General features: G+C 40.2%; 1 protein-coding gene across 1 annotated transcript in view; it reads right to left on the reverse strand.

The window, feature by feature from the left end:
• The window catches only part of lnx2b (ligand of numb-protein X 2b), a 51,901-nt gene that overhangs the window by 29,094 nt on the left and 2,680 nt on the right, over positions 1-20,127 (reverse strand). The window contains exon 2 of the mRNA XM_072595320.1: positions 252-730. Coding sequence (XP_072451421.1) covers positions 252-640 — 389 coding nt within the window. The 5' untranslated portion in view covers positions 641-730. The remainder of the gene's footprint in view (positions 1-251; positions 731-20,127) is intronic.

The following is a 20,127-nucleotide window of genomic DNA, read 5'->3' on the forward strand; positions in this document are numbered from 1 at the left end:
TTTCCATGAATGTATTTCAAAAGAACTTTGGTAGTGAAGAGCTTGACATGACCCAAGGATATAAAAAAGGTGCTATACAAAGACTAGCTAACTCTTTCCCAATTGGTTTCAAATTTTTTGTTTTTTTGGTAGTGGTGGGGAGAGCGGAGACAAGGACACAGACATTTCTAACTTTCTGTTTGAATTTTTGCATTAGTTTAACTGCACCACTTGCTTCTCTTACCATTGAAACTGGAGCACACACTGCTTACCTATTCCGGAGATGTGGGTCGAGCTCACAGCGTTGCATCACCTTCCCACAGTCCAATCGAAAAGGGCAAAAAACGATCAATTTATCGAGTAGGTTCCGCACCAGAAGGCTGGATTTCCGACAGTGCTGGAAGTGAAGCCTCTTACGATCCATCGGGCAGAAATCCTGCTCTTGCAAGAAATTCTCCAGGCACTTAAAACAAAACGTGTGGCCACATGGGGTGTCCAGAGGCTGCAGCAGGGGCTGCAGGCAAATGTGACAAACTAGTTCATCATCCACTTCATCTTGATAGTCGTACAAATGGTTCTCTACCACCATATGGGTCTGACCGCACTCCCAACACAATTCACTCACAGTCTGGCTTGCATCTTCAGGATTAACGTCACTCATGATGTCCACCTGGTACTGAGAGCTCCTCAACGAGTAGCAGATCTTTACTGGAAACTTTCAGAACGCACTTGTCAGTGTCTGTTTTCTTTACTGCAAAAGAAAAATCATTTGGAAAAAAGGCATGAATCAGACATAAATATTTATTCCTGCAACAAGAGTAGAATACTTCAAATGCTGGAAATTTGAAATAATAAAAGAAAACATGAGAAATATTCAGTAGATCAAACAGCATCTTGGAGAGAAACAGAGTTCACATTGATTGATTTGTATTTCAAATATTTAATAACGAGAAGCATTAGCCAACAAGCTGTTTTAATACTTCAGGGTAAAAGACGGAGGTTCAGCTAAACGGGAATTACCAGAATGCTTTTTAACAAGTCTGGCAAGTTGTTTTGCAACTTACATTCTAATTAGAGTGATACTGTTTCGAGGTATCTGTATCAATAATAGGTGCACCCATTAACTCCACCTTTTCTCAAGTATCATGTTCAAAGTAAAAGCCATGTGACACACAAGCTCTTCCTATGAATGAGCGGTTTACCTGAAACCGTCACAATACTGAGATCAGTCCTTTAAACAGTCATTTTTGCAAGGTGGGTCTAATGGTGGCATCAAGTACGGTACTGTAGTATAGTGGTTAAGATACTGGACTGTTAAACCAAGGGCCCTGAACTAATATTCTGGAAACAGGAGTTCAAATATCACCATTGCAGTTAATTAACTAAATCTGGAACTAAACGATGACCATAAAATTAATAAATTGTCATGGGTTCACTAATGTCCTATATAAATGACTCCAAATCTACAGCTATGTGACAGATTCAAAAGCACTCTCTCAAATGACAAAGAAACCACTACATTGTACCAAACTACTATGAAAAGCTATAATAAAAATAAACTCAGATGAAATACACAACATTGACCTGGACATCAAGTTTGGAGGCACAACCAGCCTAGTCCATTATGCAAAGTCATCCTAACATCTAGAGGCATAGGAGACTGTCCCCACACAGTAGTCAAACAGTAATAATAAAGCAAAGAACAACAGATATTACAGGTCTTAAACAAACAATAATCAAACACTACTAGAGAAACTCGTAGAGAGAAAACAGGAGTTCCAAGACCTGTAAGCCTTATTTAAAACAGACACAGGTCTCAAAATGTTAACTGTTTTTCTCCACAGATGCTAGCAGACCTGACTTTCTCCAGCAATTTCTGTTTCTTAAATCTTAATTTTTAAGTTGTTCATGGAATGAGGCTGTTGCAGACTCGGACACCATTTATTGCCCATTCCTAAATGCCCTGGACTTCCTTCTCAAACTGCTGTGGTCTTTGAGGTTTAGGAAGTCCCACAGTCCCTTTAAGGGATGGAATTGCTGGGTTCTAACCCATCAAGCATGAAGGAACAGTGATAAATTTCCAAGTCGGGGTGGTGTGTGGCTTGGAGGGGAACCTTCAGGTGGTTGTATTTCCCATACATCTACTGTCCCTGTTCTTCCATGTGGTGGACACCATGTATGGTATTTGGAAATGGTGTTGAAGGAGCCTGAGTGAGTTACTGCACTGTGTCTTGTAAATGGTATACACTGCAACACTGTATCAGTGGTAATGGGTGTGAATGAAACTTGAATTCAATGGAAAATATGGAATTGAAAGTAGAGCAATTGTAAAACCCTTCTTTCCTGAATTTTTAAATTGTGGACTGAAATGGGAAAGGACTGTTTTAAAACCGAAGGATTGTGGGAAGAATTACTGCACTTTCTAAAAAGCAGGTTACTCACAATAAGTGCTGCTTACACTGTTGTTTGATGAAGCAGCAGTGGAAGTTTAGTTGCTGAGGAATGGACACCAGGGAGCATGGCCAAAATGAGAATCTGCCTGCAACAAGTGGTTGATTGTTCAGTGGAATGGCAACCAGTTGTGGATGACAAAGGCCTTCTCTCCAACAAATGTGAGATTGGCTCTCTAGTAGCTGAACAGCTCATGCGTGTAAATATTTGGTCAGAGTCATTAGACTTCTGAAAAGTAAGGAATTACCTGTTTTCTACCATAAAGGTCACCTTAAGCCTGAAGAAAGCCAGTTTACTTCACTCATCAATTGCTGTAACCGAAGGCTCTTAACCAACAATTCAGAGACTTTGTAAGTATGAACCGGTCACTCTGTGCCTCCTGCAAGTTAAGTGAAATTACCTGGAGAAGGAAGATTGAGGAGCAGCATCATCTCAGTGAACCCTATCGATTGGCGGGATGGAACCATTCGCCACACCGATTCACCGCCGCCAATTAGCCACTGCCCTTTCACAGCTGGGGAAGCTTCGCCACCGCCCATTGGCCGCTGAGGATGATTCGCCACCGCAAGTGTTTGTAACTCATTTTTATGTATAAACCAGTAAAATTATATTTATTTCACCTCATTTTTTTATCAATACATACTATGTTGTTGAATAAATAAAGGGGACTGAGAAGTATGAAAGAACAGATGGGAGGGAAAACAAATCAGTACATAGATATATTTCCGGTGGCAACTAGTCTCCAGAGGTCAAGCGACCCCAGTGGAGAAACGCTGGTGGCGAACCGGCAGTGGCTAATCGGCGGCGGCGAAAGTGCCGTGGCGAATCATCACCAACCATTGACTGGGACCATTGAACCACCTTCCCAGTCTCTTCCTCTGCCTGCCACACACTTTTTTGTATTTGTCTGTCTATATATGAGAAGAATTTTATAATGAGGATAGAACTAGTAAAGTTCACATCCATGGCTCATAATCGTTTACCTGTGGTTAAAATCTACTTATTTATTATAAATAGATAATTCTTGTTAAGTACAGAAAGCTAATCCTTGCTTTCTGTCAAACTTGTATTAAAACAAAATGGTAAAACATGACCCTAAGAAGCCCAGAGAAAAGATGTCCTTTAATGCTTAATCTGTTCAGAGTTGCATATAAGATAACAAGAGGAAAAGCTCTGATATTAAAGGGGAGGTGATGGCCGAGTGGTATTATCACTGGACTATTAATCCAGAGACCCAGGTAATGTTCTGGCAACCGAGGTTTGAATACTGCCATGACAGATGCTGGAATTTGAATTCAATACAAATTTGGAATTAAGAATCAGTTCAGCCCAGAAGCTCCCAAGGAATGTGTCCAATTCTGAATAATCTTCCAATTGCTCCAGAAATGAACTCTCCACCATAAGGAGATGCTTGCTGATGATTGCACAGTGTTTAGTTTCATTTGCAACTCATCAGTCAATGACACAGTTTCTGCCCACATGCATCAAGGGCTGGACATCCTTAAGGCTTGACAAGGAGTAAGTAACATCTGTGCCACACAAGTATCAGGCAATGACAATGACAATGACAATCTCCAACAAAAGAGAATCTGTACTTCTCCCCTTGAAATTCAATGGCACGATCATTGCTGAATTTCCCAATATCAATACCCTGGGAGGTTACCTTTGACAAAATATATAACTGGGCCAGCTAAAAAGCAGGGAAGAGATTTCTACTGCTACCACTGCTTTATCATCATTACTGGGTATGATAAAGCAGTATTTGTTTGGATATTACCCTATTAACAATAGATTTGAAATTGACAAAAAACTTTATCAAGCCAATAACGAAATCATTGAGCAACTCAAAAAGAGTTGCTGTTCAATTCATAGGCACACTGTAAATGTATTTTGATAGCTGAGCAAAGAAAAACATTAAGATATCACAATTGAAGGTTTGCTTCTGTATTTGGCAATGCTCAAGTTTCTGCAAAGATCTACTGTTTTAGGTTTCTTTTAAAAACATGACCTGCTCTTTATTCAGGTACTTAACAACAGGACATACGTTCCACTGAAAATACATTAACGACCTCCAAATACTCTGAGTATTTTTGCCAGAACAGTTAAGTTTTGTACTATTTGTAGATCAGAATAAGCATTTAAGCATATAGCACGCACATTAATTCAAGTATCAATGCATCAACTGAAAATAAATTTTAAAATTCAGACAATTGCACATTGGAAAGTGAACTGAGAATTGATTAAATAATGATGCACTGTGTTCATGTCCACTACCTAGAGAAGGAGCACTTAATGGAAATTATAGGGGAAAATGGATAGCAACATCTCTCACCTTAAGGAGTACAAATCACCAACAATGAAAGGCCACAAAACTTTCAAATATAGATAAACTCAACTCTCTCCTGAAACAAAGTTGTTGTTTAATTGACCCATTTCAATTATTTTCTTCAATGCTTCGAAATATATGAAGGCATGATGAAGCTATTTTGATATAAAATTTCATTTTAACTAAATGATTTATTTGATGATATCCACCAAAAAGATGAAGCCCATTTTGATACAGCCTGATCATTTTTTAGTTTCCTTCATTAAAACAGGATTTCTGAAAAATTTATTTTTAAACCAATGATTGGATTGCCCATTTCTGACTCTTTCCCCATGAAGACTCTAAATAGTGGCCATGTGACTTGGTTAAGCCATTACATCAGCACCTCATACTTTTCCATGACCTCAAAGCAATAAAACTGTATGCCTTCCTTAGTGTACACTCTTGTACAATCTACAGATTTACGTTTAAAAGTTTGGAACCACCCAACAATTACCATGTGTCACGACTGTGTCTCATACTCTTTCCAATTTTGCTACTGAAACTATGGTCTCTTCCTTATGTTTCTCAATTTGTCACCTTTGTCAAATCTATTTCTTAGCTTTATAAGTCACACTTCCATTCAACCATACGAAAAGTCTTTGATTAGACCTGGCAATCATTAATCGGACAAAGCCATCATCACCTCTGTTTGGTGGAGTTCAATATTCTTCTAGCCAGTTCCATTAATTTCACATTTCACTCCTCCAAGGAGAAAAGTCCCTGGTTCTCTAATTTATCCATCTAACTGGAATCCCTCATCCCTGGAACCATTCATTCAGCACCCTCTCCAAATGCATTCACAATTTTCCTAATGTGCAGGAAGCAGAAGTGCACATAACAATCCAATGGAGGCTTTGGAATCAGCACTTTATAAAGATTCAATAAAACGTCCACTGGTCCAGCCCAGGATCCCAAATGTCTTGTTAACCACTTACTCATGCCCTGCCACCTTCAATAATTCATGCACATAGTCCCCCAGCTTGCTCTGCTCTGTGTCCCATTTAGAATTGTGCCCTTTATTTTACAATGTTTCTTCTCGTTCTTCTTACAAAATTGAAATTTAGTGCAGAGAAAGGTGAAACAATACTGTTTGCCACTATTTGTTATTGCACCAGTACTATGTCCTCTTGATGTTGATCACTATCCTGCAGACAGGTCAAGTTTTTATTCTTTCAAGTTTTGTGTCACTTTTTTGTAATTCACTTCGGGACATGAGCATTGTTGGCTGGCCAGCATTTACTACTTGCCCCTAATTGTCTTTGAGAAGGTGGTGGTGAGCTGCCTTCTTGAACCACTGCAGTCCATGTGCTGTAGGTAGACCAACAATGCCCTTCAGAAGGGAATTCCAGGACTTTGACCTGGTGACAGTGAAGGAGGGGAACTTGCAGATAGCAGTGTTCCCACGTATCTATTGCCCTTGCTCCATGGAAGTGACTGTAGATTTGGAAGGTTCTTTGGTGAATTTGATAGGCAGTACACACAGCTACTAAGAATTGGTGGTGGAGTGAATGGATGCTTGTGGATGAGGTGCCATCCAAATGGGCTGCTTTGTCCTGGATGATGTCAAGCTTTGAGTGTTTCTGGAGCTGCACTTATCCAGCCAATTGGGGAGCATTCTATCACACTCTTGACTTGCACCTTGGAGATGGTGGACACACTTTGGGGAGTCAGGAGGTGAGTTACTTACTGCAATACTCAAATTTTGAAATTATGACCCGAATGTCAATTACCTTCTGTTTCCCAATACATGTTACTTGACAAGTTTCAGATTTATTGTCCTAAAATGGGTTTTCTCTTTGGCTGCTTTTGCTCAGATAGCACACCTGTTGTTCAAACGACATCATTCAAATGGTAGCGAACACGGTCAGTTGAGTCCCAGTGGGATAACTCTCACCTGATTCAAAAGTTTCACTCCAGAATTTTCAGCACATTATAGGTTAACATTTCAGAGTTCAGTAATACCAAGGTGGTGATACACTGGAGGAAGGATCAACTTTTTACAGAGACATTAAACTTGCCCTCGCAGCTTAATGCAAACTATCCAGTTATACCATCTGAAAAAGAGCTGTAATATTCTCTTCAATGTTGTGGGCAAAATTTGCCCTGCAGCCAACATCACTGAAATAGATTAAGTGATTTATTTAATTGTTATTTATGGAAGCATACTGTGTGCAATTTGGATGGAGTGCTTCCTACACTGCAAAACAGTCATCTCACTTCAAACATACTTCAACACGCAAGATATTCGGAGGCTGTGCATGGTACTATATAAAAGAAACACTTCCCTTTCAGCTTCTTTGGATTAACAGACAGAGGAACGCACTACTGTCATGTTTCTCATTACCAAGCTGTCTGGGAAACAGAAAGGGGAACAGTGAGCATTCCAATATCAACACAATATTTCATGAGGTGTGACACCTGATGAACTTTGTCCATCTGTTTATGCCAAGCAAAAGGATGCAATGTATCATGAACTAGACCAAAGATGCCTGAATGCATGTTGGAAATGTTAACAGTTACAATTAAAATGAAATGGAAATGAGAATTTTGGAAGTGAATTTGTTTTATAGAGGTGGATCAGTTTTAAAGGGCTCTACATTTATGGTCTATCTTGGAGAGAACTATTTTCTCCCTCTGCTAGACATATTACACACATTTGTATACTTTCAACCTAATGAGTAATAGGTACTAATCTGCCCAAAACTATCCAAAATGTGTCATGAGTTGTCATTAACATGTCAGCTTTAAGAGAGGTGACAGGATGGACAAGGTAGGAAATAAAAATTAAACTGTTTTGGGGATGAGGCTGAGGAATGACTGTAGGTGTACAGCAAAGGATATTTTGGATCTGGCTGGATTATAACTGACCCAAAAAGGTATTTGATCTTAAAACTGATGCTGAAAATGCATTGTTTTGTTGAAAACTTGTAGAGCCCATGCACACTGAAGGGCATAGAATTACAATTCGTACAAGAAGAAAACTTGAATCAAAATGCAATGGACGCATTATAACCATGGTAGATGAATATGCTGGTTAGATGTGATACTCTATCACCATCCATCTTTATGCTTCTCTGTCTAAGAGACTCATTTGAGAAATATCCCCACACACTATGGCATCACAACAGAATTAGTTGACATTGACAGTTTAATTATTCAACTTTACCCCTGTGATATTCCAGATAGTGAGTGGTCAAGGAGCAAGTCTTAAAACAATAAGTCAAAAACCTGTAACACTCAGCATCATATGACATTACTGTAACAACCCACTATTTAGTTCACTGGCTTCTTCCTTGGTACTTTCTGCTATACAAATCCAAATGCAAAAGAAAATCAGTCGCTACATTTAGATCAGGTTTCTCTAAATTAACTACACCTTGTGCATTCAGAGCTATGGTAGGAACCCCTGAGGGCAAACCATCCATCAACAGCAGAGAACCATTTCATAACATGACAAAGCAAAGGGAAATATTCTTAATGCTGAAAAATATAAAGTACCAGAGTGAGCATTTAAGCAGTCTCCCAGCAGTCCAAAATTTGTTTGTCACATCCAAACTTTCTGCCTATGACTCAATACTCTACCAGAGGTGGGAATGGGCATTTTCAGGGGTCACTAAACTCCCCACCTGAGAGCTTGCTAGATCAGACTCCAATCAACCAATTATGAGTTGATCAATGAGCTTTTCAATGAATCCTTAACAGCAAAGCCCCATTCTTTCAGAAGCTACCAGCCAACCAAAAGCCAGCACCTTCTGGTTCCTAGTGATCATGCTGGAAGCCCAGGCTTCAAGAGATCCAACAGCAAGAAAGCACCTCAATTTCTTTTCAGTCTCACAGGTGAGACTGGCCACCCTTAACTGATGCAAATTAAGACCACAGGCCCTAGTTCTCTAGTTGGAGAACCAACCACTTTTCTTGCCTGCAGGGAAGGCAAGTATTTGGGCCGGTTGTGATGTTGAGGCCTTTAGCTAACTCTTAATTGGTCCGTTAAGGGTCTTTATTCATGGCAGCTCAAGAAGGTCACCAGTTGACCTTTTCACCAGCATTTCATTACTGGGGTGGCAAGAAAGAGGCAAATATCTCTCAAGGCAAAAGTGAGGACTGCAGATACTGGAAACCAGAGTTTAGATCAGAGTGGTGCTGGAAAAGCACAGCAGGTCAAGCATCATCCGAGGGGCAGGAAAATCGACGTTTTGGGCAAAAGCCCTTCATCAGCCTTTTATCTCTCCACCCTGGAGGCTTTCTGCCTCTATTCCTGATGAAAGGCTTTTGCCCGAAACGTCGATTTTCCTGCTCCTCGGATGCTGCCTGACCTGCTATGCTTTTCCAGCACCACTCTGATCTAAACCCCAAATATCTCAACTCACTCAATTTTTACCCTTCTCACCACCTTCTAGGAGGGAATAAATGAAGCCTCAGTGTTACAGCCGATATGTCAAAAGTAATGGTAATGTCTATCCCATTTACAAAATGTGAAATAACAAACAGTTGAGAGTAAGAGAGAGACCAAGTGAATTGCATATTTCTGTAGTAATTTTCAACTTCTCAAACGGTGTTTTCTATGGATCAGAGGGGAACCTGATTGAGGTGACAGAATTAGGAGGAGCATGGACTGGATGGACAGGAAGCAGCTGGTCCCCCCAGTTGAAGAGTAAATCATTTTAATGTTTAGATTCCCTACAGTACGGAAACAGGCCCTCCAGCCCAACAAGTTCACACCAACCCTCCAAAGAGTAACCCATCCAGATCCATTTCCCTACCATTTATTTACCCCTGACTAATGCACTGTGGGCAATATAGCATAGCCAATTCACCTGAACTGCACATTTTTGGATTGTGGGAGCAAACTGGAGCACCCAGAGAATGTGCAAACTCCACACAGACAGACAGTCAGTCAGTCACCCTAGGCAGGAATTGAACCCATATGCCTGGTGCTATGAGGCAGCAGCGCTAACCACTGAGCCACCATGCCGCCCAAGTTATAGAAATCTTACAGTATGGAAGCAGGCCATTCAGCTCATCAAGTCCACATCAACCCTCCAAAGAGCACCCCACCCAGACCCAACCCACTGCAACCTTGCATTTTCCCATGGCCAATCCACCTAACCTGCACATCTTTGGACTATGTGTGAGAGGAAACCTACACAGACACAAGGAGAATGTGTGGAGTTTACACAGACAGTTGCCCGGAGGGTGGAACTGAACCCAGGTCCCTAGCGTTGTGGGGCAGCAGTGTTAACCACTGAGCCACCAAGTCATAGAGGCATAACTGTAGTCATAAATTTTAAAAGGTGAAGAGGAGGTTTACAGGGGAATTGAGGAAAAATGTCTTCATACAGAGGGTGGTGGGAATCTGGAATGGACACCTTGGGAGGGCATTAGAGATCGGAGCCCCACAAAAATGGATGAGCACTTGAGATGTCATAACATTCACGGCTGTGGACCAAGTGCTGGAAAGTGGGATTAGTGACAATAAGTCAGCACAGTCTTGATGGGCCAAATGGCCTCTTCTGTACTGTATGACTTGATGTCTCTATGACTCTTAGTGACATTAATTCATCCAAAGAATTACAATGGAATGGATATAGAGAGTCTGAAACTTTGCCCCAATGAGTCAGGACCTCTAAAACGGGCATGCATGAGCAAAGTAAGATTCTTAACATATCTTGTGAAGGAGTATAATATTAATCATCATGACAGTTTGTTCTTTTAGATTTTGCTTATGGGCAATTCATATAGATTTTGATATTTTGGTTTTATACACTGGATATTGAGACTTACATAGGGGCTCATAATGTGCTCAGGCAGACTTTATGAATTCATCTCTCATCTAATAAATAGGCAATATTTTTAAAATAGATATTTAATTTTAATATGCAAATAATCCAGCAACAAATACCACAACTGGCCAACTGTTTCAGGCAGCAGCTCCTGTGAATAAGTGATCCGTGCAGCCTCTGTATACAACCAGTCTAAGAATATCTTTTATCAAATAGAACATACACCTGTCGCTGTACAAAACTGTCAAACAACCACACCCATTCTTATTGGGGACAGCCCTTACCAGGACCTGTACTTGCAAGTAGCTGTGAAGTAGCTCTCCTATAGGTTCCTATTCAAAGACAGAGAGAGGCTTGGCAGCAAGTCAACTTGTTTTCCATTTCATCATCAAGCTGCTGTTTGTCTGTTGCCTGTAGATTAATCAGCATGAACCATCTGAGAAAATGGAAAGAGACCCGCCCACTGCTAGCTGCCTTACTTATATTACCAAGTTGTGTGCCAGTGTTTAAGGATGAATAGAATCTTCAAATATTCAAAGTCTACATCCAAGGAAAGCAGAGAAAAGGCAGTGCTGCAGTTATCTTAACACATGATTGACAATTTAAGAGATTATGCCTTGATTTGCCGTCTGAATCACGGTTGAGAGAACCGCATGTGATAACAGGCTATGTATAGTTCATATTTCAATTACAAACTCCTGGAAATTAATCTGAAACATTCCCTTGCATACTGACAATAGGGAAACTGTCTCTGAAATTAAATGGAACCTTAACTGTGTTTGGTTTCAGTTGCACTTTCTTTAGGCAATGAAGTGAAATAAATTCAACACTCTACCCACACCATCTCACTGGAGTCAATTTACCCCACCAGAGAGCAACTGTCTCTTCAGATCAGCCAATGATCTGCTTGGTCTAACAGGCTCAGCAATATACTAGTCTGTGCCTTTAGTAACTGAGTAGTCAGTAGTCATTACTTTTAGAAGTATGTGATCTCCACAGCAGCACAGCAACATCAATCAGAAAATGCAACAGGCAATTTACACGCAGCAAGGTCACACAAACTCCAGTGTAAATGTGAATAGACCATCGGTTTTAGTAACATTGCTCGAGGGATAAACGTTGTCATGGACAATGGAGAGAAGTTCCTATTGTTTTCCAAAAGAGTGCTGGATATTGGGACTTACATAGGGGTTCATAATGTGCTCAGGCAGACTTTATGAATTCATCTCTCATCTAATAAATAGGCAATATTCTTAAATGGATATTTAATTTTAATATGTAAATAATCCAGCAACAAATACCACAACTGGCCAACTGTTTCAGGCAGCTGCTCCTCTTCAAAGAGAGCATTTATGTCTAGCTCAGGTGGCTGAGAGTTGCCTCAGTCTAAGAAAGCTTTGAGAAGGAGGAGGAAGCAATGTAGATTAGGATGAACAAATTTTCCTTAACAATGCATTGCTGATGATAGAAGTATCTCAGATATATAGATTTGGAGTTTTTGGAGCATACAGTGTACCATTCACTGCTGGTGCAGGTGTGACAGCATATCACAGAATGGTTATTTTAAAATCAACCTGCTCAGCCATTTAACTACACACCTTTAGATCAGGTGTGACTTGAACCCAACTCGCCTGATCCAGAGGTGGGGATATTACTACTGCAAGACAGAGTCCTCACATCGAGTGAATCCAAGTGTCTAATACCTGTAACAAATTTATTATGTGGAAATTCAGAAAAAACAATTCCCCAAATAAAATAGTGCTAGATTTTGCAACATATTTATTGTGTTCATCACTATCACAGTAGTCTGATCAGTAAATTAATACTATTGCCAAATCCACATTGAAGAATTTGGGGGCTCAGTGTATCACGTTCTTTGGGGACTATTCCAAATCCCAAGTCTTGTGGTCAATGAGTAAAATTTTGACATTCATTAAAATATTATTTTGTTTTAATTTGATTTATATTTTGTCATTTAATAAATTAATACAATGTTAAGTTTATTTAATTGAAAGCAAATGATTTTTCCCACTCACTAAGCCTGGGGCACTAGGAAACTCAAATTTATGCCATTCCAGGCTTGGAATTCTTGGCAGGTGTGCAGTCATATTCCCAAAGCTTTGTCATTGTCACTATCAAAGGATCAGAACAACAGATTTTCAGAGGAAAAAAACCTCCAACTCCCTGTATAGAACTTCTAATTGAAAGCTGACAATTAAAAATTCACTGAACAGAAAGTATTCACTTAACTGGAACAAAATATTACCACAGTCTGTATTTAGGAAGGCCTTTAACCAGGTCAGTTAGAGTTCTGCTGTTACAGTGTCATTTCTCCAAACAACGAGAACATAATCAAGCTTTAGTAAATGATCTTGGCTACCATGTTATTCAATGCATTCCCAGTACACATTTTGCAATCTATCCAACATGAACAGAATGTCATCATTTGCAGACTTTACATACAAAGAGGCCTGTAAAGGCATACATCGTACGATTAACTTCTGTTTGAAGTCCCACGGTGTGGTGCAGGATATTTATGGAAATCATTCATTTGCATGCTGGTATCAATATGCTGGGGGTGGGGGGGGGGGGGAGGTGGAAGAGAGAGTGAGGGGCGACAAATGTGGCGTCACAATTCTACTTACAGTTTACTTTCTCATATGAAGGAAAAGAGTATCTTCCTAAAGAAGATACTCTTAATGCTGCTGCGCCCCAATACAAACTTGCACAGTCAGACCCTATAAGTGCAAACACTGGGGTCTCCACAATGGCATTGGAGACTCACATTCTTCTGGGTCATTAGGGACATGCAAACAGAAGTAGACTATTCAACCCCTCTCACTAGTCAGTAAGATCATGGCTGATCTGTGGCCTAACTCCAACTGCCTGTCTTTAGCCCAAATCCCTTAACATCTTTGCTTTACAAAAATCGATCTATTGTAGATTTAAAATGATCAACTGTTCCAGCATCCACTGCTGTTTGTGGAAGGAATTGAAGCCATGCAGCTATCATCATTCTGCACAGCAAACCAGCCATCCTGCTTATGAACTAACTGACTCCCTTATCTCTTGATATGACTCTAGAGGTCTGGCCTGTTTTGTAGCTATCCAAGATTCAGAGAAGATTCAAATGTGGCAGTATGTCAGGTATCATAAAACTGCACCATTACACATCACACACAGCACAATCGATAGAACAGGTTTCTTCTCAAGTGTTTCTGTTCTCAAACTGAGGATTTTCATACTAAACTGGCAGAACAGTCCATACTACCCCATGTCTCATAATAAGATAAAAGATAGTTGACCACATGCCCAGCCTATGGGGGTCACAACTTTCTGAATCAGATTATTCCTAGTGGAATGAAATAGAGAGGAATTAATACATACATAAAAGAATGGAGATTAGATTTATAACACATACCTGCATCTAGAAAATGTCATTGTTTGCTCATTTGAGTCTTTTGCGAGAGGACTTTATCCAATTTTCTCCTCTACCCTGTGCCAAACATACAAATCTTAGGGGGACACAGCTCAGCTGTGCCTGGCAATCCTGAGTGTCTCTGTATGGTCATTCTCCACATTTAAGATATTCAACTGTGGACAGGGTGGGAGGCAAGCCTGTGTTTACATGAAGGTGGCACAGATGCTTTACAATTTTTAATATGTTCCTTTAATTATGTGCAGTAGTAAGTAAATAAGGCATGAAGTTAAGATCATAAGAAATTGGAACAGAGTAGGCCTTCGACCCCTCAAGCCTGTTCTGCCATTCAATGCGGTCTTGGCTGACCCAGCATTCCTCATGGTCACTTTCCTGACCTTCTTCAGAACCTTTGATTCCATGCCGAGATGGACTAGAAATGCCAAAAGTGTGGCAATAAAAATATCCCTGAACATGGGCTGAGGGGGCAACTTGTGAGAAAGTAGCAGTGACTCAAAATGCATTGACCAGGAAGGTCCAAGTCTTATTCTGCGTTGAGCTAGTTGATCCAAGCTGAGACAGAGACAGGAATGCTAAAGAAATTGAACTGTATTTCACTTTACATAATGTCAATGGGGAGGATGATAGCATAATGGTTACTAGTTCAGCAACCACTGACACCTGGAGTAAATCTCTGCAGATATAATTTCAAATCCCACCATTGCAGATGAGCAGATGTAAATATAATCAATAAAAAAAAACTGAAATAAAGTGCTGGTTCCATGAATATTAATCATAAGTCTAAATCATTTAGTTGTAAAAACCCACATGGTTCACTAATGGGTTTCATGGAGGCAACTTGGTCTGGCCTACATGTGATTCCAGACCCACAGCAGATTAAAATATCACAGAATCACAGAGCTGTACAGCTTGGAAACTGACCCTTCGGTCCAATTTGTCCATTCCAACCAGACATCCTAACCTAACCTAGTCCCATTTGCCAGCATTTGGCCCATATCCCTCTAAACAATTCCTATTCAATTACCCATCCAGATGTCTTTTAAATGTTGTAATTGTACCAGCCTCCAACACTTCCTCTGGTAGCCCAACCCATACACACACTACCCTCTGCATGAAAAAGTTGCTCCTTAGGTCCCTTTTAAATCTTTCCCCTCTCACCTTAAACATATACCCTCTAGTTTTGGACTCCCTCACGACAGGGAAAACACATTGGCTATTCACTCTATCCATGCCCCTCATGATTTTATAAACCTTTACAAGGTCACTCCTTAGCCTCTGATGCTCCAGGGAAAATAGACCCAACCTCTTCAGCCTCTCACTATAGCTCAAACCCTCCAACCCTGCCAACATCCTTGTAAATCTCACTGAATTACATCAATCGGCTACAAAAAAAAAGCACTATGAATGTACTTGTGCCACACGGACTGCAGTGATTCAAAAAGGGGAGTTAATGCTACCACAAAGCCTCATGATGGCACAGTCATTAGCACTACTTATCTTACAGCACCAGGGATCAAGGTTCAATTCCACCCTTGAGCAACTGTGTGGAATTTGTACGTTCTCCCCATGTCTTCGCGGGCTTCCTCTGGGTGCCCCAGTTTCTTCCCACAGTCCAAAGATGTGTAGGTTAGTGAACCGCTCATGCTAAATTGTTCACAGTGTCCAGGGATGTGCAGGTTAAGGTGGGTTAGCCATGGGGCATGCAAGGTTTGGATAGTGAGTGAGTCTGGGTGAAATGTGCTTCGGTGGGTCAGCATGTGCTCGACGGGCCAAATGGCCTGCTTCCACACTTTCGGTATTCTATGATTCTTCAGGACCCTCCACAGGGGCAATAAATGCTGGCGTTGCCAGTGACACTCACATCCTGACAACAAATTTTAAAATTTGAAACATTACCTAATATAATTTTCCAAATGTTATGAATAAAGTTTATGCTGAGAAATATGTTGACAACTACTTTTTGGTCTACAATCCAGTAACAGCTACAGGAAGTGGAAATGAGTGAATACTTAGCTGAAGATAAAGGCACTCCCAGCTGAGTTCTCCTCCTCTGTTACTCTCATACCTTAGACATGAGCATAGCCACTCGAGAGAATGACTGCTCTCCACAGAACCACTCAAGGAAGGAGGTCAACTTAATTAACAAAGCAGCGAAACAAAATCTGAAGGAAGCAAGAGTGTTTTGGTTTGCTTTTTGTGCAATGGTATACTGCCCTATTCCCGTAAATGTTTTCTCTGTAAATTAGGCACCCATAAATGGTTAGGTTTTCACAATTACTGGTAGGGAACACTTTATTACATTGCCAAAGGGCCAGTTCCATCTATGAGGCTGCAACTGCCAGCAAATTGTGTGACTGTTAGAGGAAAAATTGCCAAGCCCAAAACGGTCCCCCACAAGATGTAAAACCACCATTACATCAGAAGCCAAGGGCCAAATGATCAGAAGTTGGAACAGTGAGTATTTTTTTTTCTCACACCCAGCCCAAACACTGCTGTGGAAACTGAACCAATCCAGGAACATGCTTATTTGGATACCAGACTGTACAATAAATTTAGCAACTGATCAGGTACACTTTGTTTCATACAAGGTTTAACTCTGTTGTGATGGCAACAACAGCCAAAACACATTACAAGGTGGAGCGACAGCAGCACAAAATGCTTCGCCGTACTGTGGAACTTAGTTGGAGATCAAATCACAATAGACGCATTAACAACAGACACTGAACTCAATTATTTAGAATCTTGGAAAAATTACAAAGTCCATTCCACCTGATGAGCTCATGGATCTGTGAAACTTAACATTACTGAGCACTACATGACATCAAACAAGAAATTTTAAGGTGTCATTTTTTTTTGTTCATTGTCATGGTAAAATACAGTTAACAAATTTACATGTTACAATAAAAAAAAACAAAAGAAAGCAAGACTGGACTGTTTTTCTCCTGTATTTTCCCTGAACCAATTGCTTCAACTCCTTGCTAGGCTACAATATCTCAAGTAAAGATTAGAGTGGTGCTGGAAAAGCACAGCAGGTCAGGCAGCATCCAAGGAGCATGGGGAGCTGCTGTGCTTTTCCAGCACCACTCTAATCTTGACTCTGATCTCCAGCATCTGCAGCCCTCACTTTCGCCTACACTATCTCAAGTGGCAATCTCTCTTCAGTAACTGGTGGGGTACCTGCAAGAGGGTCCAACTACTTGGGCTCAAGCTATTCATAAGAGAAAGTGACAATTTGGAGGTGGGGCCCATATGAAATATTTCTAAATTCACAGATGATATAAAAGCCAGGCCAGAAACCATGTGTCGTGAGGAAGTCTTCAGTGGTTTTAGGAGGACATGGACAGGCTTAATGAATGGCCAAGAACATGGCAGAGAGAATATAATGTGGAAAAAGTGAGGTTATCTGCTTGGTAGGAAGAATAAATGTACAGAGTATTTCAAAATGGTAAGAGTTGGAAAGTGTAAATGGACAAAGGAACCTGGGTGACCAAGTCAGTAAATCACTGAAGACTAACAGAGATGCAGTAAGCCACTTGGATGGCTGAGGAATTTTAACCTTTATTGCGAGAGGATTCAATTCCAGGAGTAGTGATGTCATGCTTCAGCTGGACAGAAGCTTGGAGTACTGTTTAGGAAAGCTATTATTGCCACTGAGGGAGTACAATGAAGATTCACCAGACTTGTATAATCAGGATGGCAGGATTGTCCTATTAAAGAGGTTGAGAATACTGTTTCTGTACTCTCTGGAGTTTCAAAGCATGAATGTTGATCTCCTGGAAATTTACAAAATAATTAAAGGGATAGACAGGGTAGATGCAGGCAAAAATGTGGAACCTGGTTAGGGATTCTGGAACCAGAGGGTACAGTTTAAAAATAAGAGGCATGCCATTTAGGACTGAGATGAGGAAAAAGTTGTTTTTTCAGAAGGATGTGAATCTTTGGAAATCTCTACCCAGAGTGTTGTGGAAGCTCAGACTCGGAGTATATTTAAAGCAGAGGTTGATAAGATTTCTGATTACCCATAGCATAAATGGTTACGGGATATTGTGGGTAAAAGGCATTGAAGTATTGATTGTATTAAATGGCCAAGCAGGATCGATGGGCTGGATGGCTTATTCCTGTTCCTAGGTTCCAGTTTCTCATCCAGGTGTAATGGTGGTGGCATATCAGCAAACAATGCAACCATGTATATTGCTGTACCTCCAGCCAGGGTCAATGGACAATGAGCAAAAAGTGAACCCTGAATGAATATTCCATAAATAAAGGGTGATGCAAGTAACTACAATTTCCAGGAATAATGGTTTCAGAGGAACAGTCTCAAACTTTCCAGACAAAATCACAACTACGTGGAAAGCCCTGACTTGTTGTTTCTTGAGTGTTCTGAAGAAGGGTCACTGGACCTGAATCATTAACTCTGCTTTCTCTCTACAGACTGCTAAGTTTGTCCAGAAATTTCTGTTTTTATTTCTGCTGTTTCTTGTACTGCCTTGAAAAGACCATGACATAATCAATGTTTCCAGTAATGGAGAAGGTTCTCACATTCATCTTGAGTTTGTTTCCTTGCAATGATAGGTAGGAAAACAAGTTGGAAAGAGGACGCGGAGTCTGCAAAAGGGATATAGATATGTTGAGTGTGCAAAATTTTGCAACATAAGGTTGTGTACTTTGGCAGTATTACCAGAAAGCCAAATATTACTTAAATGGAAAAAAAACTGCAAAACATTGCATTGCAGAGGTATCTGGATATTCTATTATGTGACTCACAGGAAGTCAGCATGCAGGTACAGCAACTAATTATGAAGGGAAATGAATGTTGGCCTTTATTGCAAGGACAATAGAGTATTAAAGTAGGGAAGTGTTGTTACAGCTGTACAGTTCTGATCTTAATTATGAGATCACATGGCACAAATGGTGGCCATTTGGTGCATCGTAAGCCCCATGTCTCTGTTCTTTCCAATATCCCAGTAATGGTTTCTTTCAATGGTGTAGGTCAAATCCCATGTGAAAATTACCACTGAATGTGCTTCTACTACCCTGTCATGCAGTACCATCGAAGGTCATGACAAATCATTGCACTTAAAATAAATTATCCTGCATTTGAGATAATTAACAAAAGAAGCATGCCCTTTGGTTACCAACCTCCTGCCTGTGGGAATATGCTCTTTATTATTTATTCAAAACCCAGAACCTTTTCCGCTTTAAGAACAATTCCAATATCATTAATCCCTCCACATGACTGACATCCCTCACCCTTGGTATTTTTTTACTTTAGGAACTCTCCTTTGCACCATTGCCAGGGTCCGGATATCCTTCCTAAAACCATGGTGTTCAGAATCACAGACAATACTTTTGCTGGCGTCCAACTGAAAACAGTTCTAAAGACTTAAATTAACTTTCATGCTTTTGTAAAACTGATATTTATAAAGCCACAGATCCTGGGTCTTTTTTTTTTAAATTATAGCTTTTCCTGCCACCTTCAAATATTTGTATTTGGAATATGATCAGTCAGTGATTTTGGTGTTAAAAGCTGGTATCCTTACCTGAAAAGCACTGTTTGCTTGAATTTGCTCTAATTCTTTTAGAGGGAATATGGCACGGCTGCAGAAGGGACCTTTATGCAATGAAGAATGATGTCCTTCACCAGCACAGCAAGTATGGATTAATTTAGTGATTAAAAGGGATAAATTATGAGGGTATGTTGTATAGAGTAGGCTCATATTCCACTGAATATAGAAAATTAGTGATAATCTAATTGAGATTTTAAAACGATGAATGCATTTACTGGATGGAGAGTACTCAACTACTTCCCTTCACGGAGATAACGGGCCATAACATTAAAAATCATTAGGCTGTACTGGGGTTCACCTCTCACAAAATGTAGTGAGAATCTGTAACTTTCTCCCCCAAAATAAGATCAATTGAAATTAGCAAAACTGAAATTGATATTAAGCAAAGATATTAAGTGTTACGGATCCTGAGAGAGAGTAAATGGAATTAGGTCATAGATCAACATAATCTAAATGAATAGTAAAACAGGGTCAAAAGGGCTGAGTGACAATGACAGCTTCACAAGATTACTAACATCCAAACCCAACAACAATGTGCATTTA

This window comes from Chiloscyllium punctatum, chromosome 25 (assembly GCF_047496795.1).
Source record: "Chiloscyllium punctatum isolate Juve2018m chromosome 25, sChiPun1.3, whole genome shotgun sequence".
NCBI classification, from domain to species: domain Eukaryota; kingdom Metazoa; phylum Chordata; class Chondrichthyes; order Orectolobiformes; family Hemiscylliidae; genus Chiloscyllium; species Chiloscyllium punctatum.